Genomic DNA, 27,917 nt, shown 5'->3' with positions numbered 1-27,917 from the left:
GCTGATGGAACACTGATGTCCTGACAGAGTGTTAGTTACACTGATGGAACACTGATGTCCTGACACAGTGTTAGTTACACTGATGGAACACTGTTAGTTACAGGTCAGAGAGAGAGAGACAGTCTGTCTGTCTAACCTGTCGAACCTGTCTGTCTGAGTGTGGTTGAGGGTGTGATGGACATTCTTTAAGAGTCTGGATCTGGTTTCCTCAGTTCTGGCTGTCACACACACACACACACACACACACACACATCAAACAGAGTTGACAGTGAGCACAATGGACATGTCTCCAGTCCCCTTTCTCCTGAGACACACAAACACACCAGGCTTAATTACGCCATAACTACCCAGAGGGCCTGACGCCAAATACCCCCCCCCTGTCACGAGTCCGACCGAGGGTGGTTCCCCTTCCCGGGCGGGTGGCGCTCGGCGGTCGTTGTCACCGGCCTATTAGCTGCCACTGATTGTCTTTCCTCCCCCTCCTTGTATGTTTATTGGTAGCACCTGTGTATGTTTAATTAGTTTGTCTTTATTAGACAGCCGGCCCGCCTGGTTGTTGTGCGGGATTATTTCAGTGTAACCTTCGGCTCTGTTGTAGAGGTACGTGTTAGTGCCTGGTCGTGATTTTTCCGTTGTACATTTTGATTCCCTGTGTTTGGGAACGTAACTATTGTGAGCACCCTGTGGTGCGTTGGTGCTATTAAAGACGCACAGCATTTCACTCTCTGTCTCCTGCATTTGACTCCACACCCACGACACCCGGAGCATTACACCCCCCATTCAGCCTCTAATACTGTCACTGTCTGTCCACTGTCTGTCCACTGTCTGTCCATGTAACACTGTCCACTGTCTGTCCACTGTCTGTCCACTGTCTGTCCACTGTCTGTCCATGTAACACTGTCCACTGTCTGTCCACTGTCTGTCCACTGTCTGTCCACTGTCTGTCCATGTAACACTGTCCACTGTCTGTCCACTGTCTGTCCATGTAACACTGTCCACTGTCTGTCCACTGTCTGTCCACTGTCTGTCCACTGTCTGTCCACTGTCTGTCCATGTAACACTGTCCACTGTCTGTCCACTGTCTGTCCACTGTCTGTCCACTGTCTGTCCATGTAACACTGTCCACTGTCTGTCCACTGTCTGTCCACTGTCTGTCCATGTAACACTGTCCACTGTCTGTCCACTGTCTGTCCATGTAACACTGTCCACTGTCTGTCCACTGTCTGTCCATTTAACACTGTCCACTGTCTGTCCACTGTCTGTCCATTTAACACTGTCCACTGTCTGTCCACTGTCTGTCCACTGTCTGTCCATGTAACACTGTCCACTGTCTGTCCACCGTCTGTCCACTGTCTGTCCATGTAACACTGTCCACTGTCTGTCCACTGTCTGTCCACTGTCTGTCCACTGTCTGTCCATGTAACACTGTCCACTGTCTGTCCACTGTCTGTCCACTGTCTGTCCATGTAACACTGTCCACTGTCTGTCCACTGTCTGTCCATGTAACACTGTCCACTGTCTGTCCATGTAACACTGTCCACTGTCTGTCCATGTAACACTGTCCACTGTCTGTCCACTGTCTGTCCACTGTCTGTCCATGTAACACTGTCCACTGTCTGTCCATGTAACACTGTCCACTGTCTGTCCACTGTCTGTCCACTGTCTGTCCATTTAACACTGTCCACTGTCTGTCCACTGTCTGTCCATTTAACACTGTCCACTGTCTGTCCACTGTCTGTCCACTGTCTGTCCATGTAACACTGTCCACTGTCTGTCCACTGTCTGTCCACTGTCTGTCCATGTAACACTGTCCACTGTCTGTCCACTGTCTGTCCATGTAACACTGTCCACTGTCTGTCCATGTAACACTGTCCACTGTCTGTCCACTGTCTGTCCACTGTCTGTCCACTGTCTGTCCACTGTCTGTCCACTGTCTGTCCATGTAACACTGTCCACTGTCTGTCCACTGTCTGTCCATGTAACACTGTCCACTGTCTGTCCACTGTCTGTCCATGTAACACTGTCCACTGTCTGTCCATGTAACACTGTCCACTGTCTGTCCATGTAACACTGTCCACTGTCTGTCCACTGTCTGTCCATGTAACACTGTCCACTGTCTGTCCATGTAACACTGTCCACTGTCTGTCCATGTAACACTGTCCACTGTCTGTCCATATAACACTGTTCTCTATGTGTGTGTGGTGGGGTTTGTGTGTGGTGGGGTTTGTGTGTGGTAGGGAGTGTGTGTGGTAGGGAGTGTGTGTGGTGGGGGTGTGTGTGGTGGGGAGTGTGTGTGGTGGGGTTTGTGTGTGGTAGGGAGTGTGTGTGGTGGGGAGTGTGTGTGGTGGGGAGTGTGTGTGGTGGGGGTGTGTGTGGTGGGGAGTGTGTGTGGTGGGGTTTGTGTGTGGTGGGGTTTGTGTGTGTGGTAGGGAGTGTGTGTGGTGGGGGTGTGTGTGGTGGGGTTTGTGTGTGGTAGGGAGTGTGTGTGGTAGGGAGTGTGTGTGGTGGGGAGTGTGTGTGGTAGGGAGTGTGTGTGGTGGGGGTGTGTGGGTGGGGAGTGTGTGGTGGTGGGGTTTGTGTGTGGTGGGGTTTGTGTGTGGTAGGGAGTGTGTGTGGTAGGGAGTGTGTGTGGTGGGGAGTGTGTGTGGTGGGGAGTGTGTGTGGTGGGGAGTGTGTGTGGTGGGGAGTGTGTGTGGTGGGGAGTGTGTGTGGTGGGGAGTGTGTGTGGTGGGGAGTGTGGAGTGTGTGTGGTAGGGAGTGTGTGTGGTGGGGAGTGTGTGTGGTGGGGAGTGTGTGTGGTGGGGAGTGTGGAGTGTGTGTGGTGGGGAGTGTGTGTGGTGGGGAGTGTGTGTGGTGGGGAGTGTGATGGGGAGTGTGTGTGGTGGGGAGTGTGTGTGGTGGGGAGTGTGGAGTGTGTGTGGTAGGGAGTGTGTGTGGTGGGGAGTGTGTGGTGGGGGGAGTGTGTGTGATGGGGTGTGGGAGTGTGTGTGGTGGGGAGTGTGATGGGGTGTGTGTGGTGGGGAGTGTGTGTGGTGGGGAGTGTGTGTGGTGGGGAGTGTGATGGGGTGTGTGTGGTGGGGAGTGTGTGTGGTGGGGAGTGTGTGGTGGGGAGTGTGTGTGGTGGGGAGTGTGTGTGGTGGGGAGTGTGTGTGGTGGGGAGTGTGTGTGGTGGGGAGTGTGTGTGGTGGTGTGTGTTGGTGTTGTGGTGGTGTGTGTTGTGTGGTGTGATGGGGTGTGGGGAGTGTGTTTTGGTGGTGTGGGGTGGTGTTGTGTGATGGGGTGTGTGGTGGGGTGGGGTATGGTGTGGTGTGTTTTGGTGGTGTGGTGTGGTGTGTTTTGGTGGTGTTGTGTGGTGTGTTTTGGTGGTGTGGTGTGGTGTGTTTTGGTGGTGTGGTGTGGTGTGTTTTGGTGGTGTGGTGTGATGGGGTGTGTGGTGGGGTATGGTGTGGTGTGTTTTGGTGGTGTGGTGTGGTGTGTTTTGGTGGTGTGGTGTGGTCTGTACAGAAGGTGTACGGAGGGTAAAATGGTGATCGTGTTTTGGTGGTGTGGTGTGGTGTGTTTTGGTGGTGTGGTGTGGTCTGTACAGAAGGTGTACGGAGGGTAAAATGGTGATCGTGTTTTGGTGGTGTGGTCTGTACAGAAGGTGTACGGAGGGTAAAATGGTGATCGTGTTTTGGTGGTGTTGTGTGGTGTGTTTTGGTGGTGTTGTGTGGTGTGTTTTGGTGCTGTGGTGTGTTGAGGGGTGGTGGTGTTGTGTGATGTGGTGTTTTGGTGGTGTGGTGTGGTCTGTACAGAAGGTGTACGGAGGGTAAAATGGTGATCGTGTTTTGACTCACAGTCTCTCGAGCTCCTTCAGGTCCTGGAAGGCTCCTCTCTCTATCAGATTGATCTTATTCTCCATCAACTGACTGTGGGGGGAGGGAGAGAAGGGGAGAGGAGGGGGAGAGAGACGGGGAGAGGAGGGGGAGGAGGGGGAGAGAGACGGGGAGAGGAGGGGGAGGGAGACGGGGAGAGGAGGGGGAGAGAGACAGGAGAGGAGGGGGAGAGAGACAGGAGAGGAGGGGGAGAGAGACGGGGAGAGGAGGGGGAGAGAGACGGGGAGAGGAGGGGGAGAGAGACGGGGAGAGGAGGGGGAGAGAGACAGGAGAGGAGGGGGAGAGAGACGGGAGAGGAGGAGGGAGAGAGACGGGGAGAGGAGGGGGAGAGAGACGGGGAGAGGAGGGGGAGAGAGACAGGAGAGGAGGGGGAGAGAGACAGGAGAGGAGGAGGGAGAGAGACGGGGAGAGGAGGGGGAGAGAGACGGGGAGAGGAGGGGGAGGGAGACGGGGAGAGAGAGGAGGGGGAGAGAGACAGGAGAGGAGGGGGGAGAGAGACAGGAGAGGAGGGGGAGAGAGACGGGGAGAGGAGGGGGAGAGAGACGGGGAGAGGAGGGGGAGAGAGACGGGGAGAGGAGGGGGAGAGAGAGACAGGAGAGGAGGGGGAGAGAGACGGGAGAGGAGGAGGGAGAGAGACGGGGAGAGGAGGGGGAGAGAGACGGGGAGAGGAGGGGGAGAGAGACAGGAGAGGAGGGGGAGAGAGACAGGAGAGGAGGAGGGAGAGAGACAGGAGAGGAGGAGGGAGAGAGACGGGGAGAGGAGGGGGAGAGAGACAGGAGAGGAGGGGGAGAGAGACAGGAGAGGGAGAGAGACGGGGAGAGAGACGGGGAGAGGAGGGGGGAGAGAGACGGGGAGAGGAGGGGGAGAGAGACGGGGAGAGGAGGGGGAGAGAGACGGGGAGAGGAGGGGGGAGAGAGACGGGGAGAGGAGGGGGGGGGAGAGAGACGGGGAGAGGAGGAGGGAGAGAGACAGGAGAGGAGGGGGAGAGAGACGGGAGAGGAGGGGGAGAGAGACGGGAGAGGAGGGGGAGAGAGACGGGAGAGGAGGGGGAGAGAGACGGGAGAGGAGGGGGAGAGAGACGGGAGAGGAGGGGGAGAGAGACGGGAGAGGAGGGGGAGAGAGACGGGAGAGGAGGGGGAGAGAGACGGGAGAGGAGGGGGAGAGAGACGGGAGAGGAGGGGGAGAGAGACAGGAGAGGAGGGGGAGAGAGACAGGAGAGGAGGGGGAGAGAGACAGGAGAGGAGGGGGAGAGAGACAGGAGAGGAGGGGGAGAGAGACGGGAGAGGAGGGGGAGAGAGACGGGAGAGGAGGGGGAGAGAGACGGGAGAGGAGGGGGAGAGAGACAGGAGAGGAGGGGGAGAGAGACGGGAGAGGAGGAGGGAGAGAGACAGGAGAGGAGGCGGGAGAGAGAGAGAGAGGAGGAGGGAGAGATGGGGAGAGGAGGGGGGAGAGATGGGAGATATGTGGGAGGGAAGAGGAGGAGAGAGAGCAACACAATTAGACCCAACCAAATCATGAGAAAACAAAAAGATAATTACTTGACACATTGGAAAGAATTAACAAAAAAACAGAGCAAACTAGAATGCTATTTGGCCCTACACAGAGAGTACACAGCGGCAGAATACCTGACCACTGTGACTGACCCAAATTAAGGAAAGCTTTGACTATGTACAGACTCAGTGAGCATAGCCTTGCTATTGAGAAAGGCCGCCGCAGGCAGACATGGCTCTCAAGAGAAGACAGGCTATGTGCTCACTGCCCACAAAATGAGGTGGAAACTGAGCTGCACTTCCTAACCTCCTGCCCAATGTATGACCATATTAGAGAGACATATTTCCCTCAGATTACACAGATCCACAAAGAATTTGAAAACAAATCCAATTTTGAAAAACTCCCATATCTACTGGGTGAAATTCCACGAGGCGATGTGTTGCAGAGGGTCCCTGGTTCGAGTCCAGGTTGGGAGGCGATGTGTTGCAGAGGGTCTCTGGTTCGAGTCCAGGTTGGGAGGCGATGTGTTGCAGAGGGTCTCTGGTTCGAGTCCAGGTTGGGAGGCGATGTGTTGCAGAGGGTCCCTGGTTCGAGTCCAGGTTGGGAGGCGATGTGTTGCAGAGGGTCCCTGGTTCGAGTCCAGGTTGGGAGGCGATGTGTTGCAGAGGGTCCCTGGTTCGAGTCCAGGTTGGGAGGCGATGTGTTGCAGAGGGTCCCTGGTTCGAGTCCAGGTTGGGAGGCGATGTGTTGCAGAGGGTCCCTGGTTCGAGTCCAGGTTGGGAGGCGATGTGTTGCAGAGGGTCCCTGGTTCAAGTCCAGGTTGGGAGGCGATGTGTTTGTTTTACTGTTCATTTTTTAATTGTTTATTTCACTTGTGTTTATTATCTATTTCACTTGCTTTGGCAATGTAAACATATGTTTCCCAATAAAACCCCTTGAATTGAAGTGAATAGAGTTTAATTAAATTGAATGTAAATGAATTGAATGGAATTGAATGTAAATGAATTGAATGGAATTGAATGTAAATGAATTGAATGGAATTGAATGTAAATGAATTGAATGGAATTGAATTGAATGGAATTGAATGTAAATGAATTGAATGGAATTGAATGTAAATGAATTGAATGGAATTGAATGTAAATGAATTGAATGGAATTGAATGTAAATGAATTGAATGGAATTGAATGAAATGGTAAACATATGTTTCCCATGACAATAAAGCTTCTTAAATTGAAATTGGATAGCATTGACAAGAGCCTACTTCAGTGTGTTGATAGGACAAGTCACACACACACACACACACACACTTTAAGGGCATAATCTCTTAGAGGTATGTGAGAAATTCCTACCCCACACTGCCATTCCCTTTAATAAACAGTCGAGCAACACCCAACACCACACACACACACACACACACACACACACAGACACACACACACACACACACACACACACACACACACAGCACACACACACACACAGATATCCCCTCCCCCCACACCAAACAGCAAAAGGAGAAATCCTAAACCTGAAAACATACAAGGTAGGAAACCTGTTTCTACAAGACTCTCTCCCTCTCTCTTTCCTTCTCTCCCTCTCTCTTTCCTTCTCCCCCTCTCTTTCTTTCTGTCTGTCTCTCTCCCTCTCTCTTTCCTTCTCTCCCTCTCTTTCCTTCTCTCCCTCTCTCTTTCCTTCTCTCCCTCTCTCTTTCCTTCTCCCCCTCTCTCTTTCCTTCTCTCCCTCTCTTCCTTCTCTCCCTCTCTCTTTCCTTCTCTCCCTCTCTCTTTCCTTCTCTCCCTCTCTTTCCTTCTCTCCCTCTCTCTTTCCTTCTCTCCCTCTCTCTTTCCTTCTCCCCTCTCTTTCTTTCTGTCTGTCTCTCTCCCTCTCTTTCCTTCTCCCCCTCTCTCTTTCTTTCTGTCTGTCTCTCTCCCTCTCTCTTTCCTTCTCTCCCTCTCTCTTTCCTTCTCCCCCTCTCTTTCTTTCTGTCTCTCTCTCCCTCTCTTTCCTTCTCCCCTCTCTCTTTCTTTCTGTCTGTCTCTCTCCCTCTCTCTTTCCTTCTCCCCCTCTCCTTCTCTCCCTCTCTCTTTCCTTCTCTCCCTCTCTTTTCCTTCTCCCCCTCTCTTTCCTTCTCTCCCCCTCTCTTTCCTTCTCTCCCTCTCTCTTTCCTTCTCCCCTCTCTCTCTTTCTTTCTGTCTGTCTCTCCCCTCTCTCTTTCTTTCTGTCTGTCTCTCTCCCTCTCTCTTTCCTTCTCCCCCTCTCTCTTTCTTTCTGTCTGTCTCTCTCCCTCTCTCTTTCCTTCTCCCCCTCTCTTTCTTTCTCTCCCTCTCTCTTTCCTTCTCTGAACTGCATTCCTCCCTCCGCAGTTTATATGTACCGAGTGCTCTCTTCCGTCTTTCGCTCTCGATCACTTCCTGTGTGGTTTTAATGAGGGTAACACATGTCCCTGGGGCCGGCTGGTTAAAATAACTCCCCCTGCCTGACACTTCCCATGTAGATTAACACTGAGGAGAGGCAGCAACAGACACAGATACAGATTCACTACTATAACAGCTGCTGCCTGCCTGCCAGGCCATGGAGACACGGTCACACACACACACACACACACACACACACACACAGAGAGAGAGAGAGGGACAGACAGCAGCCTTCATTAGGCTACATGACAGACAGACAGCAGCCTTCATTAGGCTACATGACAGACAGACATTTGAAGTCGGAAGTTCACCTTAGCCAAATATATTTAAACTACATTTTTCACAATTCCTGATATTTAATCATATTTAATCTAGTAAAAAATTCCCTGTCTTTGGTCAGTTAGGATCACCACTTTATTTTAAGAATGTGAAATGTCAGAATAATAGTAGAGAGAATTATTTATTTCAGATTTTATTTATTTCATCGCATTCCCAGTGGGTCAGAAGTTTACACACACTCAATGAGTATTTGGTAGCTTTGCTTTTAAATTGTTTAACTTGGGTCAAACGTTGCAGGTAGCCTTCCACAGGCTTCCCACAATAAGTTGGGTGAATTTTGGCCCATTCCTCCTGACAGATCTGGAGTAACTAAGTCAGGTTTGTAGGCCTCCTTGCTCACACACACACTTTTCAGTTCTGCCCACAAATGTTCTATAGGATTGAGGTCAGGTCTTTGTGATGGCCACTCCAATACCTTGACTTTGTTGTCCTTAAGCCATTTTGCCACAACTTTGGAAGTATGCCTGGGGTCATTGTCCATTTGGAAGACCCATTTGCGACCAAGCTTTAACTTCCTGACTGATGTCTTGAGATGTCTGACTCCAGGTCTGACTCCAGGTCTGACTCCAGGTCTGTATCTTACTCCAGGTCTGTGTCTGACTCCAGGTCTGTGTCTGTTTCCAGGTCTGTATCCCACTCCAGGTCTGACTCCAGGTCTGTATCTGACTCTAGGTCTGTATCTGACTCCAGGTCTGTGTCTGTTTCCAGGTCTGTATCCCACTCCAGGTCTGACTCCAGGTCTGTGTCTGACTCCCAGGTCTGACTCCAGGTCTGTGTCTGACTCCAGGTCTCCATTCTCTCTTTCTTTCTCTCTCTCGGAGGACCTGAGCCCTAGGACCATGCCCCAGGACTACCTGACATGATGACTCCTCGCTGTCCCCAGTCCACCTGGCCATGCTGCTGCTCCAATTTCAACTGTTCTGCCTTATTATTATTCGACCATGATGGTCATTTATGAACATTTGAACATCTTGACCATGTTCTGTTATAATCTCCACCCGGCACAGCCAGAAGAGGACTGGCCACCCCACATAGCCTGGTTCCTCTCTAGGTTTCTTCCTAGGTTTTGGCCTTTCTAGGGAGTTTTTCCTAGCCACCGTGCTTCTACACCTGCATTGCTTGCTGTTTGGGGTTTTAGGCTGGGTTTCTGTACAGCACTTTGAGATATCAGCTGATGTACGAAGGGCTATATAAATAAATTTGATTTGATTTGATTTGATTCTGACTCCAGGTCTGGGTCTGACTCCAGGTTTGTGTCTGACTCCAGGTCTGTGTCTGACTCCAGGTCTGTATCTGACTCCAGGTCTGTATCTGACTCCAGGTCTGACTCCAGGTCTGTGTCTGACTCCAGGTCTGTGTCTGACTCCAGGTCTGGGTTTGACTCAAGGTCTGTGTCTGTTTCCAGGTCTGTGTCTGTTTCCAGGTCTGTATCCCACTCCAGGTCTGACTCAAGGTCTGTGTCTGACTCCAGGTCTGACTCCAGGTCTGTGTCTGACTCCAGGTCTGGGTCTGACTTCAGGTCTGGGTCTGACTTCAGGTCTGGGTCTGATTCCAGGTCTGACTCCAGGTCTGTATCTGACTCCCAGGTCTGACTCCAGGTCTGGGTTTGACTCCAGGTCTGGGTCTGACTCCAGGTCTGGGTCTGACTCCAGGTCTGGGTTTGACTCCAGGTCTGGGTCTGACTCCAGGTCTGGGTCTGACTCCAGGTCTGATTCCAGGTCTGACTCCAGGTCTGTGTCTGACTCCCAGGTCTGACTCCAGGTCTGTGTCTGACTCCCAGGTCTGACTCCAGGTCTAGGTCAGACTCCAGGTCTGGGTCAGACTCCAGGTCTGGGTCAGACTCCAGGTCTGTATCCCACTCCAGGTCTGACTCCAGGTCTGACTCCAGGTCTGGGTCTAACTCCAGGTCTGAGTCTGACTCCAGGTCTGACTCCAGGTCTGTATCTGACTCCAGGTCTGACTCCAGGTCTGTATCTGACTCCAGGTCTGGGTCAGACTCCAGGTCTGGGTCAGACTCCAGGTCTGGGTCAGACTCCAGGTCTGGGTCTGACTCCAGGTCTGGGTCTGACTCCAGGTCTGGGTCTGACTCCAGGTCTGTGTCTGACTCCAGGTCTGAGTCAGACTCCAGGTCTGACTCCAGGTCTGGGTCTGACTCCAGGTCTGGGTCTGACTCCAGGTCTGTATCTGACTCCAGGTCTGGGTCTGACTCCAGGTCTGTGTCCCACTCCAGGTCTGACTCCAGGTCTGGGTCTAACTCCAGGTCTGGGTCTGACTCCAGGTCTGTATCTGACTCCAGGTCTGTATCTGACTCCAGGTCTGACTCCAGGTCTGTATCTGACTCCAGGTCTGACTCCAGGTCTGTGTCTGACTCCAGGTCTGGGTCAGACTCCAGGTCTGGGTCAGACTCCAGGTCTGGGTCAGACTCCAGGTCTGGGTCTGACTCCAGGTCTGGGTCTGACTCCAGGTCTGGGTCTGACTCCAGGTCTGGGTCTGACTCCAGGTCTGGGTCTGACTCCAGGTCTGTGTCTGACTCCAGGTCTGTATCCCACTCCAGGTCTGTATCCGACTCCAGGTCTGACTCCAGGTCTGGGTCTGACTCCAGGTCTGTGTCTGACTCCAGGTCTGACTCCAGGTCTGTGTCTGACTCCAGGTCTGTGTCTGACTCCAGGTCTGACTCCAGGTCTGTGTCTGACTCCAAGTCTGACTCCAGGTCTGTGTCTGACTCCAGGTCTGACTCCAGGTCTGGGTCAGACTCCAGGTCTGGGTCAGACTCCAGGTCTGGGTCTGACTCCAGGTCTGTGTCTGACTCCAGGTCTGTGTCTGACTCCAGGTCTGTGTCCCACTCCAGGTCTGACTCCAGGTCTGACTCCAGGTCTGGGTCTGACTCCAGGTCTGTATCTGACTCCAGGTCTGACTCCAGGTCTGGGTCAGACTCCAGGTCTGGGTCAGACTCTAAGTCTGGGTCAGACTCCAAGTCTGGGTCAGACTCCAAGTCTGGGTCAGACTCCAAGTCTGGGTCAGACTCCAAGTCTGGGTCAGACTCCAAGTCTGGGTCTGACTCCAGGTCTGGGTCTGACTCCAGGTCTGACTCCAGGTCTGCATCTGACTCCAGGTCTGGGTCTGACTCCAGGTCTGGGTCTGACTCCAGGTCTGACTCCAGGTCTGTATCTGACTCCAGGTCTGGGTCTGACTCCAGGTCTGTATCTGACTCCAGGTCTGACTCCAGGTCTGACTCCAGGTCTGACTCCAGGTCTGTATCTGACTCCAGGTCTGTGTCTGACTCCAGGTCTGTGTCTGACTCCAGGTCTGTGTCTGACTCCAGGTCTGTGTCTGACTCCAGGTCTGACTCCAGGTCTGACTCCAGGTCTGACTCCAGGTCTGACTCCAGGTCTGACTCCAGGTCTGACTCCAGGTCTGTATCTGACTCCAGGTCTGTATCTGACTCCAGGTCTGTATCTGACTCCAGGTCACTCACACTCAACGTCAACAAAACTAAGGAGATGATTGTGGACTTCAGGAAACAGCAGAGGGAACACCCCCCCATCCACATCGATGGAACAGTAGTGGAGAGGGTAGCAAGTTTTAAGTTCCTCGGCATACACATCACAGACAAACTGAATTGGTCCACTCACACAGACAGCATCGTGAAGAAGGCGCAGCAGCACCTCTTCAACCTCAGGAGGCTGAAGAAATTCGGCTTGTCACCAAAAGCACTCACAAACTTCTACAGATGCACAATCGAGAGCATCCTGGCGGGCTGTATCACCGCCTGGTATGGCAACTGCACCGCCCTCAACCGTAAGGCTCTCCAGAGGGTAGTGAGGTCTGCACAACGCATCACCGGGGCAAACTACCTGCCATCCAGGACACCTACACCACCCGATGCTACAGGAAGTCCATAAAGATCATCAACGACATCAACCACCCGAGCCACTGCCTGTTCACCCCGCTGTCATCCAGAAGGCGAGGTCAGTACAGGTGCATCAAAGCTGGGACCGAGAGACTGAAAAACAGCTTCTATCTCAAGGCCATCAGACTGTTAAACAGCCACCACTAACATTGAGTGGCTACTGCCAACACACTGTCAATGACACTGACTCTACTCCAGCCACTTTAATCATGGGAATTGATGGGAAATGATGTAAATATATCACTAGCCACTTTAAACAATGCTACCTTATATAATGTTACTTACCCTACATTATTCATCTCATATGCATACGTAGATACTGTACTCTATATCATCGACTGCATCCTTATGTAATACATGTATCACTAGCCACTTTAACTTCGCCACTTGGTTTACATACTCATCTCATATGTATATACTGTACTCGATATCATCTACTGTATCTTGCCTATGCTGCTCTGTACCATCACCCATTCATATATCCTTATGTACATATTCTTTATCCCCTTACACTGTGTATAAGACAGTAGTTTTGGAATTGTTAGTTAGATTACTTGTTCGTTATTACTGCATTGTCGGAACTAGAAGCACAAGCATTTCGCTACACTCGCATTAACATCTGCTAACCATGTGTATGTGACAAATAAAATTTGATTTGATTTGATTTGATTTGTCTGACTACAGGTCTGTGTCTGACTACAGGTCTCTGTCTGACTCCAGGTCTCTGTCTGACTCCAGGTCTGTGTCTGACTACAGGTCTGTGTCTGACTCCAGGTCTGTATCTGACTACAGGTCTGTGTCTGACTCCAGGTCTGTATCTGACTACAGGTCTGTATCTGACTACAGGTCTCTGTCTGACTCCAGGTCTGTATCTGACTCCAGGTCTGTATCTGACTCCAGGTCTGACTCCAGGTCTGACTCCAGGTCTGTATCTGACTCCAGGTCTGTGTCTGACTCCAGGTCTGTGTCTGACTACAGGTCTGTGTCTGACTACAGGTCTGTGTCTGACTACAGGTCTGTGTCTGACTACAGGTCTCTGTCTGACTACAGGTCTGTGTCTGACTACAGGTCTGTGTCTGACTACAGGTCTCTGTCTGACTCCAGGTCTGTGTCTGACTACAGGTCTGTGTCTGACTACAGGTCTGTGTCTGACTACAGGTCTGTGTCTGACTCCAGGTCTCTGTCTGACTACAGGTCTGTGTCTGACTACAGGTCTCTGTCTGACTACAGGTCTGTGTCTGACTACAGGTCTGTGTCTGACTACAGGTCTGTGTCTGACTACAGGTCTGTGTCTGACTACAGGTCTCTGTCTGACTACAGGTCTGTGTCTGACTACAGGTCTGTGTCTGACTACAGGCCTGTGTCTGACTCCAGGCCTGTGTCTGACTCCAGGCCTGTGTCTGACTCCAGGCCTGTGTCTGACTCCAGGCCTGTGTCTGACTCCAGGCCTGTGTCTGACTACAGGTCTCTGTCTGACTACAGGTCTCTGTCTGACTACAGGTCTCTGTCTGACTACAGGTCTCTGTCTGACTACAGGTCTCTGTCTGACTACAGGTCTGTGTCTGACTACAGGTCTGTGTCTGACTCCAGGCCTGTGTCTGACTCCAGGCCTGTGTCTGACTCCAGGCCTGTGTCTGACTCCAGGCCTGTGTCTGACCCCAGGCCTGTGTCTGACTCCAGGCCTGTGTCTGACTCCAGGCCTGTGTCTGACTCCAGGTCTGTGTCTGACTCCAGGTCTGTGTCTGACTCCAGGTCTGTGTCTGACTCCAGGTCTGCATCTGACTACAGGTCTCTGTCTGACTACAGGTCTCTGTCTGACTCCAGGTCTGTATCTGACTCCAGGTCTCTGTCTGACTCCAGGTCTGTATCTGACTCCAGGTCTGTATCTGACTCCAGGTCTGTATCTGACTCCAGGTCTGTATCTGACTCCAGGTCTGTATCTGACTACAGGTCAGCTGTGTCTCTAAATGGACAGGACGTCGTCACTGGAGGAATCTCTGAGTTACCGTCAAGTATTTTGGGGTTTGTTAGGAGGGCCGGCCGGCTGGGGGGTGGCAGATGGCTTAATCTTCCAGCTCCTGCTCTGAGGGTCATGAGTTCAATCTCATTGACAGGCATTCATTCATTCATTCATTATTATAAACGTCGAAATTTGAGGTCTGGAGCAATTTAGAAATGTTGAAAAATGTCTAATTTGTCACTGAGACTGTGATTAAGTTGTTGATAGGCTGTAACGTTATATAGCAACAACTCAGTAGTTAACAGCGTGTGTTTATAACCCGTTTTATAGGCTACTGAAAACGCTTTGTATAAAGGCCCGTTTAGCCTACAAATGCTTTGCTGATAAATATCTAGGTCCGTTTTAGTTTCTTTCACCCCAGTACTACAACCAAAAATGTATTCGATCTCTTCGCTGTGATGACTCGGCGATAAAACCTTATTTGAATTTAATAACGGCGTCTTTCGACAAAACAACATTTAATCATTACAGTGTTTTCAGATGAATTATCTGTTGTCAAATCGGACGTTTCATGTTGTAAAGGTTCCCGTGGTAATAACTAAAGGTTGCCGTGGTAATAACTAAAGGTTGCCGTGGTAATAACTAAAGGTTGCCGTGGTAATAACTAAAGGTTCCCGTGGTAATAACTAAAGGTTCCCGTGGTAATAACTAAAGGTTCCCGTGGTAATAACTAAAGGTTCCCGTGGTAATAACTATAGGTTGCCGTGGTAATAACTAAAGGTTCCCGTGGTAATAACTAAAGGTTCCCGTGGTAATAACTAAAGGTTGCCGTGGTAATAACTAAAGGTTCCCGTGGTAATAATTATAGGTTCCCGTGGTAATAACTAAAGGTTGCCGTGGTAATACCTAAAGGTTCCCGTGGTAATAACTAAAGGTTCCCGTGGTAATAACTAAAGGTTCCCGTGGTAATAACTAAAGGTTCCCGTGGTAATAACTAAAGGTTCCCGTGGTAATAACTAAAGGTTGCCGTGGTAATAACTAAAGGTTGCCGTGGTAATAACTAAAGGTTCCCGTGGTAATAACTAAAGGTTCCCGTGGTAATAACTAAAGGTTGGCGTGGTAATAACTAAAGGTTCCCGTGGTAATAACTAAAGGTTCCCGTGGTAATAACTAAAGGTTCCCGTGGTAATAACTAAAGGTTCCCGTGGTAATAACTAAAGGTTCCCGTGGTAATAACTAAAGGTTGCCGTGGTAATAACTAAAGGTTGCCGTGGTAATAACTAAAGGTTCCCGTGGTAATAACTAAAGGTTCCCGTGGTAATAACTATAGGTTCCCGTGGTAATAACTAAAGGTTCCGTGGTAATAACTAAAGGTTCCCGTTGTAATAACTAAAGGTTCCCGTTGTAATAACTAAAGGTTCCCGTTGTAATAACTAAAGGTTCCCGTTGTAATAACTATAGGTTCCCGTTGTAATAACTATAGGTTCCCGTGGTAATAACTAAAGGTTCCCAGTGTAATAACTATAGGTTCCCGTTGTAATAACTATAAGTTCCCGTGGTAATAACTAAAGGTTCCCGTTGTAATAACTAAAGGTTCCCGTTGTAATAACTAAAGGTTCCCGTTGTAATAACTAAAGGTTCCCGTTGTAATAACTAAAGGTTCCCGTTGTAATAACTAACGGTTCCCGTTGTAATAACTAAAGGTTCCCGTTGTAATAACTATAGGTTCCCGTTGTAATAACTATAGGTTCCCGTTGTAATAACTATAGGTTCCCGGTGTAATAACTTAAAGGTTCCCGTTGTAATAACAAAAGGTTCCCGTTGTAATAACTAAAGGTTCCCGTTGTAATAACTAAAGGTTCCCGTTGTAATAACTAAAGGTTCCCGTGGTAATAACGAAAGGTTCCCGTGGTAATAACGAAAGGTTCCCGTGGTAATAACGAAAGGTTCCCGTGGTAATAACGAAAGGTTCCCGTGGTAATAACTAAAGGTTCCCGTGGTAATAACTAAAGGTTCCCGTGGTAATAACTAAAGGTTCCCGTGGTAATAACTAAAGGTTCCCGTGGTAATAACTAAAGGTTCCCGTGGTAATAACTAAAGGTTCCCGTGGTAATAACTAAAGGTTCCCGTTGTAATAAATAAAGGTTCCCGTGGTAATAACTAAAGGTTCCCGTGGTAATAACTAAAGGTTCCCGTGGTAATAACTAAAGGTTCCCGTGGTAATAACTAAAGGTTCCCGTGGTAATAACTAAAGGTTCCCGTTGTAATAAATAAAGGTTCCCGTTGTAATAACTAAAGGTTCCCGTTGTAATAACTAAAGGTTCCCGTTGTAATAACTAAAGGTTCCCGTTGTAATAACTAAAGGTTCCCGTGTAATAACTAAAGGTTCCCGTTGTAATAACTAAAGGTTCCCGTGGTAATAACTAAAGGTTCCCGTTGTAATAACTAAAGGTTCCCGGTGTAATAACTAAAGGTTCCCGTGGTAATAACTAAAGGTTCCCGTGGTAATAACTATAGGTTCCCGTTGTAATAACTAAAGGTTCCCGTTGTAATAACTAAAGGTTCCCGGTGTAATAACTAAAGGTTCCCGTTGTAATAACTAAAGGTTCCCGTTGTAATAACTAAAGGTTCCCGTGGTAATAACTAAAGGTTCCCGTGGTAATAACTAAAGGTTCCCGTGGTAATAACTAAAGGTTCCCGTGGTAATAACTAAAGGTTCCCGTTGTAATAACTAAAGGTTCCCGTTGTAATAACTAAAGGTTCCCGTTGTAATAACTAAAAGGTTCCCGTTGTAATAACTAAAGGTTCCCGGTGTAATAACTAAAGGTTCCCGTTGTAATAACTAAAGGTTCCCGTTGTAATAACTATAGGTTCCCGTGGTAATAACTAATGGTTCCCGGTGTAATAACTAAAGGTTCCCATTGTAATAACTAAAGGTTCCCGTTGTAATAACTAAAGATTCCCGGTGTAATAACTATAGGTTCCCGTTGTAATAACTATAGGTTCCCGTGGTAATAACTAAAGGTTCCCGTTGTAATAACTAAAGGTTCCCGTTGTAATAACTAAAGGTTCCCGTTGTAATAACTAAAGGTTCCCGTTGTAATAACTAAAGGTTCCCGTTGTAATAACTAAAGGTTCCCGTTGTAATAACTATAGGTTCCCGTGGTAATAACTAAAGGTTCCGTGGTAATAACTAAAGGTTCCCGGTGTAATAACTAAAGGTTCCCGTGTAATAACTAAAGGTTCCCGTGGTAATAACTAAAGGTTCCCGTGGTAATAACTAAAGGTTCCGTGGTAATAACTAAAGGTTCCCGTGGTAATAACTAAAGGTTCCCGTGGTAATAACTAAAGGTTCCCGTGGTAATAACTAAAGGTTCCCGTGTAATAACTAAAGGTTCCCGTGGTAATAACTAAAGGTTCCCGTGGTAATAACTAAAGGTTCCCGTTGTAATAACTAAAGGTTCCCGGTGTAATAACTAAAGGTTCCCGTGGTAATAACTAAAGGTTCCCGTTGTAATAACTATAGGTTCCCGTTGTAATAACTATAGGTTCCCGTTGTAATAACTATAGGTTCCCGTGTAATAACTTAAAGGTTCCCGTTGTAATAACAAAAGGTTCCCGTTGTAATAACTAAAGGTTCCCGGTGTAATAACTAAAGGTCCCCGTTGTAATAACTAAAGGTTCCCGTTGTAATAACTAAAGGTTGCCGTGGTAATAACTAAAGGTTCCCATGGTAATAACTATAGGTTCCCGTGGTAATAACTAAAGGTTGCCGTGGTAATAACTAAAGGTTCCCGGTGTAATAACTAAAGGTTCCGTGGTAATAACTAAAGGTTCCCGTGGTAATAACTATAGGTTCCCGTGGTAATAACTAAAGGTTCCGTGGTAATAACTAAAGGTTCCCGGTGTAATAACTAAAGGTTCCCGTGGTAATAACTAAAGGTTCCCGGTGTAATAACTAAAGGTCCCCGTGGTAATAACTAAAGGTTCCCGGTGTAATAACTATAGGTTTCCGTGGTAATAACTATAGGTTCCCGTGGTAATAACTAAAGGTTCCCGTGGTAATAACTATAGGTTCCCGTGGTAATAACTAAAGGTTCCCGTTGTAATAACTATAGGTTCCCGTGGTAATAACTAAAGGTTCCCGTTGTAATAACTATAGGTTCCCGTGGTAATAACTAAAGGTTCCCGTTGTAATAACTATAGGTTCCCGTGGTAATAACTAAAGGTTCCCGTTGTAATAACTAAAGGTTCCCGTGGTAATAACGAAAGGTTCCGTGGTAATAACGAAAGGTTCCCGTGGTAATAACGAAAGGTTGCCGTGGTAATAACTAAAGGTTGCCGTGGTAATAACTAAAGGTTCCCGTGGTAATAACTAAAGGTTCCCGTGGTAATAACTAAAGGTTCCCGTGGTAATAACTATAGGTTCCCGTGGTAATAACTAAAGGTTCCCGTGGTAATAACTAAAGGTTCCCGGTGTAATAACTAAAGGTTCCCGGTGTAATAACTTAAAGGTTCCCGGTGTAATAACTAAAGGTTCCCGTTGTAATAACTATAGGTTCCCGGTGTAATAACTAAAGGTTCCCATGGTAATAACTAAAGGTTCCCGTGGTAATAACTAAAGGTTCCCGTGGTAATAACTAAAGGTTCCCGTTGTAATAACTAAAGGTTCCCGTTGTAATAACTAAAGGTTCCCGTTGTAATAACTAAAGGTTCCCGTTGTAATAACTAAAGGTTCCCGTTGTAATAACTAAAGGTTCCCGTGGTAATAACGAAAGGTTCCGTGGTAATAACGAAAGGTTCCCGTGGTAATAACTAAAGGTTCCCGTGGTAATAACTAAAGGTTCCCGTGGTAATAACTAAAGGTTCCCGTGGTAATAACTAAAGGTTCCCGTGGTAATAACTAAAGGTTCCCGTGGTAATAACTAAAGGTTCCCGTGGTAATAACTAAAGGTTCCCGTTAATAACTAAAGGTTCCCGTTGTAATAAATAAAGGTTCCCGTGGTAATAACTAAAGGTTCCGTGGTAATAACTAAAGGTTCCCGTGGTAATAACTAAAGGTTCCGTGGTAATAACTAAAGGTTCCCGTGGTAATAACTAAAGGTTCCGTTGTAATAAATAAAGGTTCCCGTTGTAATAACTAAAGGTTCCCGTTGTAATAACTAAAGGTTCCCGTTGTAATAACTAAAGGTTCCCGTTGTAATAACTAAAGGTTCCCGTGTAATAACTAAAGGTTCCCGTTGTAATAACTAAAGGTTCCCGTGGTAATAACTAAAGGTTCCCGTTGTAATAACTAAAGGTTCCCGGTGTAATAACTAAAGGTTCCCGTGGTAATAACTAAAGGTTCCCGTGGTAATAACTATAGGTTCCCGTTGTAATAACTAAAGGTTCCCGTTGTAATAACTAAAGGTTCCCGGTGTAATAACTAAAGGTTCCCGGTGTAATAACTAAAGGTTCCCGTGGTAATAACTAAAGGTTCCCGTGGTAATAACTAAAGGTTCCCGTTGTAATAACTAAAGGTTCCCGTGGTAATAACTAAAGGTTCCCGTGGTAATAACTAAAGGTTCCCGTTGTAATAACTATAGGTTCCCGTTGTAATAACTAAAGGTTCCGTTGTAATAACTAAAGGTTCCCGTTGTAATAACTAAAGGTTCCCGTGTAATAACTAAAGGTTCCCGTTGTAATAACTAAAGGTTCCCGTTGTAATAACTATAGGTTCCCGTGGTAATAACTAAAGGTTCCCGTTGTAATAACTAAAGGTTCCCGTTGTAATAACTAAAGGTTCCCGTTGTAATAACTAAAGATTCCCGGTGTAATAACTATAGGTTCCCGTTGTAATAACTATAGGTTCCCGTGGTAATAACTAAAGGTTCCCGTGGTAATAACTAAAGGTTCCCGTTGTAATAACTAAAGGTTCCCGTTGTAATAACTAAAGGTTCCCGTTGTAATAACTAAAGGTTCCCGTTGTAATAACTAAAGGTTCCCGTTGTAATAACTATAGGTTCCCGTGGTAATAACTAAAGGTTCCCGTGGTAATAACTAAAGGTTCCCGGTGTAATAACTAAAGGTTCCGGTGTAATAACTAAAGGTTCCCGTGGTAATAACTAAAGGTTCCCGTGGTAATAACTAAAGGTTCCCGTGGTAATAACTAAAGGTTCCCGTGGTAATAACTAAAGGTTCCCGTGGTAATAACTAAAGGTTCCCGTGGTAATAACTAAAGGTTCCCGGTGTAATAACTAAAGGTTCCCGTGGTAATAACTAAAGGTTCCCGTTGTAATAACTAAAGGTTCCCGGTGTAATAACTAAAGGTTCCCGTGGTAATAACTAAAGGTTCCCGTTGTAATAACTATAGGTTCCCGTTGTAATAACTATAGGTTCCCGTTGTAATAACTATAGGTTCCCGGTGTAATAACTTAAAGGTTCCCGTTGTAATAACAAAAGGTTCCCGTTGTAATAACTAAAGGTTCCCGGTGTAATAACTAAAGGTCCCCGTTGTAATAACTAAAGGTTCCCGTTGTAATAACTAAAGGTTGCCGTGGTAATAACTAAAGGTTCCCATGGTAATAACTATAGGTTCCCGTGGTAATAACTAAATGTTGCCGTGGTAATAACTAAAGGTTCCCGTGTAATAACTAAAGGTTCCCGTGGTAATAACTAAAGGTTCCCGTGGTAATAACTATAGGTTCCCGTTGTAATAACTAAAGGTTCCCCGTGGTAATAACTAAAGGTTCCCGTGTAATAACTAAAGGTTCCCGTGGTAATAACTAAAGGTTCCCGGTGTAATAACTAAAGGTTCCCGTGGTAATAACTAAAGGTTCCCGGTGTAATAACTATAGGTTTCCGTGGTAATAACTATAGGTTCCCGTGGTAATAACTAAAGGTTCCCGTGGTAATAACTATAGGTTCCCGTGGTAATAACTAAAGGTTCCCGTTGTAATAACTATAGGTTCCCGTGGTAATAACTAAAGGTTCCCGTTGTAATAACTATAGGTTCCCGTGGTAATAACTAAAGGTTCCCGTTGTAATAACTATAGGTTCCCGTGGTAATAACTAAAGGTTCCCGTTGTAATAACTAAAGGTTCCCGTGGTAATAACGAAAGGTTCCCGTGGTAATAACGAAAGGTTGCCGTGGTAATAACGAAAGGTTGCCGTGGTAATAACTAAAGGTTGCCGTGGTAATAACTAAAGGTTCCCGTGGTAATAACTAAAGGTTCCCGTGGTAATAACTAAAGGTTCCGTGGTAATAACTATAGGTTCCCGTGGTAATAACTAAAGGTTCCCGTGGTAATAACTAAAGGTTCCCGTGGTAATAACTAAAGGTTCCCGTGTAATAACTAAAGGTTCCCGTGTAATAACTAAAGGTTCCCGTGGTAATAACTATAGGTTCCCGTGGTAATAACTAAAGGTTCCCGTGGTAATAACTAAAGGTTCCCGTGGTAATAACTAAAGGTTCCCGTGGTAATAACTAAAGGTTCCCGTTGTAATAACTAAAGGTTCCCGTTGTAATAACTAAAGGTTCCCGTTGTAATAACTAAAGGTTCCCGTTGTAATAACTAAAGGTTCCCGGTGTAATAACTAAAGGTTCCCGTTGTAATAACTAAAGGTTCCCGTTGTAATAACTAAAGGTTCCCGTTGTAATAACTAAAGGTTCCCGTTGTAATAACTAAAGGTTCCCGTTGTAATAACTATAGGTTCCCGTGGTAATAACTAAAGGTTCCCGTTGTAATAACTAAAGGTTCCCGTTGTAATAACTAAAGGTTCCCGGTGTAATAACAATAGGTTCCCGTTGTAATAACTATAGGTTCCCGTGGTAATAACTAAAGGTTCCCGTTGTAATAACTAAAGGTTCCCGTTGTAATAACTAAAGGTTCCCGTTGTAATAACTAAAGGTTCCCGTGGTAATAACTAAAGGTTCCCGTTGTAATAACTAAAGGTTCCCGTTGTAATAACTAAAGGTTCCCGTTGTAATAACTAAAGGTTCCCGTTGTAATAACTATAGGTTCCCGTTGTAATAACTATAGGTTCCCGTGGTAATAACTAAAGGTTCCCAGTGTAATAACTATAGGTTCCCGTTGTAATAACTATAGGTTCCCGTGGTAATAACTAAAGGTTCCCGTTGTAATAACTAAAGGTTCCCGTTGTAATAACTAAAGGTTCCCGTTGTAATAACTAAAGGTTCCCGTTGTAATAACTAAAGGTTCCCGTTGTAATAACTAAAGGTTCCCGTTGTAATAACTAAAGGTTCCCGTTGTAATAACTAACGGTTCCCGTTGTAATAACTAAAGGTTCCCGTTGTAATAACTATAGGTTCCCGTTGTAATAACTATAGGTTCCCGGTGTAATAACTTAAAGGTTCCCGTTGTAATAACTATAGGTTCCCGTTGTAATAACTATAGGTTCCCGGTGTAATAACTTAAAGGTTCCCGGTGTAATAACTAAAGGTTCCCGGTGTAATAACTAAAGGTTCCCGTTGTAATAACTAAAGGTTCCCGTTGTAATAACTAAAGGTTCCCGTTGTAATAACTAAAGGTTCCCGTTGTAATAACTAAAGGTTCCCGTTGTAATAACTATAGGTTCCTGTGGTAATAACTAAAGGTTCCCGTTGTAATAACTATAGGTTCCTGTGGTAATAACTAAAGGTTCCCGGTGTAATAACTAAAGGTTCCCTTTGTAATAACTAAAGGTTCCGTGGTAATAACTAAAGGTTCCCGTTGTAATAACTAAAGGTTCCCGTTGTAATAACTAAAGGTTCCCGTGGTAATAACTAAAGTTCCCGTTGTAATAACTAAAGGTTCCCGTTGTAATAACTAAAGGTTCCCATGGTAATAACTAAAGGTTCCCGTGGTAATAACTAAAGTTCCCGTTGTAATAACTAAAGGTTCCCGTTGTAATAACTAAAGGTTCCCATGGTAATAACTAAAGGTTCCCGTGGTAATAACTAAAGGTTCCCGGTGTAATAACTAAAGGTTCCCGTTGTAATAACTATAGGTTCCCGTTGTAATAACTATAGGTTCCCGGTGTAATAACTAAAGGTTCCCGGTGTAATAACTAAAGGTTCCCGGTGTAATAACTAAAGGTTCCGTTGTAATAACTAAAGGTTCCCGTGGTAATAACTAAAGGTTCCCGTTGTAATAACTATAGGTTCCCGTTGTAATAACTAAAAGGTTCCCGTTGTAATAACTAAAGGTTCCCGTGGTAATAACTATAGCCGACTACTTACAGCACACGCAGATTCCTCAGTCCAGCGAAGTCGGCCTTGGTGATTTTAGTCAGATTATTAGCGTTCAGATCCCTGGAGAAACAAGACGACACGATGAGTTACAATATGGACAAAAACATAAATAAACAATCATTCATATTTAAAACATGTTCTAAAAAACAGATTTGAATAACACACAACCTACACTTCACTGTGCCAGTATTACCCTGGTTATTGACGTTATTTAGGCCACAATTAAATGACTGAATATAAAACAAACGATGGGGGAGAATCTCAGGATACAGGTGGACATGTTCATCTTTCCATTACAGATCAGAGACGTCAGCCTACGAAACATAAAGGAATGATGAGATAATTCAAACCAACGAAACGAACACCACATCAATCTCCACAGCGTGTAGAAGAAATAAACTCTCCTACAGGCTTTATTAGCTTAAAAGTAAATTCACTGAATCCCTTTTTTATTAGTTCGAGCTGTGTGTGTGTGTTAATGTGTGTGTGTGTGTTAATGTGTGTGTGTGTGTTAATGTGTGTGTGTTAATGTGTGTGTGTGTGTTAATGTGTGTGTGTGTGTGTGTGTGTGTTAATGTGTGTGTGTGTGTTAATGTGTGTGTGTGTGTGTTAATGTGTGTGTGTGTGTTAATGTGTGTGTGTGTGTGTGTTAATGTGTGTGTGTGTTAATGTGTGCGTGTGTGTGTGTGTTAATGTGTGTGTGTGTTAATGTGTGTGTGTGTGTGTGTGTTAATGTGTGTGTGTGTTTAATGTGTGTGTGTGTGTGTGTGTGTGTGTGTGTGTGTGTGTTAATGTGTGTGTTAATGTGTGTGTGTGTGTAATGTGTGTGTGTGTGTGTGTGTGTTAATGTGTGTGTGTGTGTGTGTTAATGTGTGTATGTGTGTGTGTGTGTGTGTGTGTGTGTGTGTGTGTGTGTGTGTGTGTGTGTGTGTGTGTGTGTGTGTGTTAATGTGTGTGTGTGTGTGTTAATGTGTGTGTGTGTGTGTGTGTGTTAATGTGTGTGTGTGTGTGTGTGTGTTAATGTGTGTGTGTGTGTGTGTTAATGTGTGTGTGTGTGTGTGTTAATGTGTGTGTGTGTGTGTGTTAATGTGTGTGTGTGTGTGTGTGTGTTAATGTGTGTGTGTGTGTGTTAATGTGTGTGTGTGTGTTAATGTGTGTGTGTGTGTGTGTTAATGTGTGTGTGTGTGTTAATGTGTGTGTGTTAATGTGTGTGTGTGTGTTAATGTGTGTGTGTGTGTTAATGTATGTGTGTGTGTTAATGTATGTGTGTGTGTTAATGTGTGTGTGTGTGTTAATGTGTGTGTGTGTGTGTGTGTTAATGTGTGTGTGTGTGTGTGTGTGTTAATGTGTGTGTGTGTGTGTGTGTGTGTGTAATGTGTGTGTGTGTGTGTTAATGTGTGTGTGTGTGTGTGTAATGTGTGTGTGTGTGTGTAATGTGTGTGTGTGTTAGTGTGTGTGTGTGTGTGTGTGTGTGTGTGTAATGTGTGTGTGTGTGTGTGTGTGTGTTAATGTGTGTGTGTGTGTGTTAATGTGTGTGTGTGTGTTAATGTGTGTGTGTGTGTTAATGTGTGTGTGTGTGTTAATGTGTGTGTTAATGTGTGTGTGTGTGTTTTTCGGGCTGAGGGTTTTCACGTTACAACAGCCCGAGACGTCAAAACATAAACCCGAATAACTTCATGAATCGCTCACCGACTTCAAAACGGGCCAAATTAATTATCTGTCCGATACCAATGGGAACCATTTTCTGCTCCACTGCTTTTAATTATCAATACGGTTCTATAAAAACGAGCCAGAGGTTATTCTGTGGTTCTGTTGTGAACCAGAATGACTTCGTTTTTTGGAGGATTCTGTTGTAGGACCTTAACAGCAGATAATAGCATCAATATATTAGGATAATGGCTGGCTATATCAGTGGTTCCCAACCTTTTTAAAGGTTACTGTACCACCGACTGAATGTTGCTCTGCCCGGAAGTACCCCCTTCATGTGTTTTTCACCAGTAACCCTACTCTCCCATGAGTCTTCTCCAGTACAACCTGTGGATAGGTCCCAATACCCCTGGTTGGACACCACTGGTCTATATTATAGACTTCAGGGAGGGTAGACAATAAACCCTATATAGTGACTACAGTCCCAATACCCCTGGTTGGACACCACTGGTCTATGTTATAGACTTCAGGGAGGGTAGACAATAAACCCTATATAGTGACTACAGTCCCAATACCCCTGGTTGGACACCACTGGTCTATGTTATAGACTTCAGGGAGGGTAGACAATAAACCCTATATAGTGACTACAGTCCCAATACCCCTGGTTGGAAACCACTGGTCTATATTATAGACTTCAGGGAGGGTAGACAATAAACCCTATATAGTGACTACAGTCCTAATACCCCTGGTTGGACACCACTGGTCTATATTATAGACTTCAGGGAGGGTAGACAATAAACCCTATATAGTAACTACAGTCCTAATACCCCTGGTTGGACACCACTGGTCTATATTATAGACTTCATGGAGGGTAGACAATAAACCCTATATAGTGACTACAGTCCTAATACCCTGGTTGGAAACCACTGGTCTATATTATAGACTTCAGGGAGGGTAGACAATAAACCCTATATAGTGACTACAGTCCTAATACCCCTGGTTGGACACCACTGGTCTATATTATAGACTTCATGGAGGGTAGACAATAAACCCTATATAGTGACTACAGTCCTAATACCCCTGGTCGGACACCACTGGTCTATATTATAGACTTCATGGAGGGTAGACAATAAACCCTATATAGTGACTACAGTCCTAATACCCCTGGTTGGACACCACTGGTCTATATTATAGACTTCAGGGAGGGTAGACAATAAACCCTATATAGTGACTACAGTCCCAATACCCCTGGTTGGACACCACTGGTCTATATTATAGACTTCATGGAGGGTAGACAATAAACCCTATATAGTGACTACAGTCCTAATACCCCTGGTTGGACACCACTGGTCTATATTATAGACTTCAGGGAGGGTAGACAATAAACTCTATGTAGTGACTACGGCATATACTCACAGTCTCTCTGCATTGCGTGGTATATTCCTGGGAACGCTGCGGAGACCCTGGCCGTGACAGTCCACAGTAGAGCCGGAACAGGAGCACTGCGCCGGGCATGGCTGGCCCTCTGCCCGGCTGGACAGTCCCAGGACAACCAGGACAGCCAGCAGACAGCGACACAGACCCAGAGCTGAGGCCGGAGCAAGGAGGCTCGACCGTAGGGACATTATCACTGCAGTGGACTGGTTTGGTAGCCTACCAAGGAGAGGAGACGAGGAGTCACCGAAGGGTTGTAAATCCACAGGAGGAGTTAAAATCCCACGAGGAGGATTCCAACTCTTTCTCTCTTTCTGTTGTGTGTTTCTTTTGTGTGTTTTGCTCCTCCTCGTTTGCGGTTTTATTGTAGTATATAAAAATCACATGTCAGAAGAAACCCGCAAGTCTGGATGACAGCGGCCGGGCGGAAAGAGAGTGCGGCAGGGCGGAAAGAGAGTGCGGCAGGGCGGCAGGCTGGTAGACGGACAACTGGCGCTAGAGCGGCACAAAGTTCTCCCACATGGCCGCGGCATGCAGTGCGGTAAATTCCCTTCCGTGTGAAGCGATGTATACACGGTAAACCCAAGAAACACCTCCTAATGAACCTTTGGCGAACACACACACACTCGCCCTCTCACACACACACACACCAGGTGAGATTAGACACAGCGCGAGGTGGGTGAGTGATTGGCTGTTGTATTCACAGCACGCGCAGAGCGAAGAAATCGTGATCTCGTGCAGGTCAACGTGGCTGAGGTATTGATTTCCCTTCAGACGTCCGTTTAACACCGGGAAGAGCCCCGTGCTTAGAATCACACTCCGTGTGTGTGTTTTCGGTGAAAGAGCTCTCCGAGACTGCGTGTGTGTGTGTGTGGGGGAGAAGAGAAGAAAACGGGAATGTTTCCACTGCGTCTGTCCAAGCGACACCTCGCACGCACACACACACTCAATCCCTCTTTTCTCCCTTCCTCTCACTCTCCCTTTCTCTCTATCACTCCAACACACACACACACACACACACACACACACACACACACACACACAATGACGAGTCTGCGTTTTCCTCCGAGGCAGAGCGACGCTGTGCGTTAGACCACTCTCTCTCTCTCTCTCTGCAGTGGCCGGCCACCTGATGCCGTGAGCGGTGTAGAGAAGAGACGAGGCCCGTCTTGAAAGTAACCACCGTAAACCAATCGTAACCTACCGGTCAGCGCACCTTCAAAATCACTCTTGAGAGATCCTTGAAGGTTACAAGTGTTCACCACAGCAGCAGAAATAGTAAATAATCCAAAACGTTAGTCCAAACCCAGGAGCGGGAACACAGCGGAGGACAGTAGCCTAATTAGGAGGTTCTTAAATCCAAAACGGTTCAGGTAGTAGTATCCCAAATAAACCCGACAGGAAAGTTGAGGTAATGTTGCAGGAATAGTAACGAGTCAAAGGGAGGGGGTAGAGAATACCTCCGTGTCTCTGTCTGCAAAATCAACCGGGGTTTGTTTATAACAGCGCTGCGTCAAATATGTTCAATGTTACAAATTCTCCCAACCGCGCGTTTCGGCTGTCAATCTCATCCGTTAATCCGTGCCGTTTATTTCGGTGTTTCTGTCCCCGTGGG

The 27,917-nt window shown here is 46.7% G+C and overlaps 1 protein-coding gene across 1 annotated transcript; it reads right to left on the bottom strand.

Annotated features, from left to right (window-relative positions):
• Positions 1 to 91: 91 nt before the first annotated feature.
• On the bottom strand, positions 92 to 27,917 carry LOC121843514 (slit homolog 2 protein-like). Its single transcript, XM_042313142.1, has 5 exons — positions 27,519 to 27,917; positions 26,285 to 26,521; positions 23,210 to 23,281; positions 3,837 to 3,908; positions 92 to 218 (listed from the first exon to the last, which is right to left on the bottom strand). Exons 2-5 carry the CDS (start codon positions 26,491 to 26,493, stop codon positions 209 to 211), a joined length of 363 nt encoding a protein of 120 aa, XP_042169076.1. The 5' UTR covers positions 26,494 to 26,521; positions 27,519 to 27,917; the 3' UTR covers positions 92 to 208.

Source organism: Oncorhynchus tshawytscha, unplaced genomic scaffold, assembly GCF_018296145.1.
Source record: "Oncorhynchus tshawytscha isolate Ot180627B unplaced genomic scaffold, Otsh_v2.0 Un_contig_6286_pilon_pilon, whole genome shotgun sequence".
Lineage (NCBI taxonomy): Eukaryota > Metazoa > Chordata > Actinopteri > Salmoniformes > Salmonidae > Oncorhynchus > Oncorhynchus tshawytscha.
Note: the sequence above shows the minus strand (reverse complement) of the source record. Positions and strands in the feature narration are given on the sequence as shown.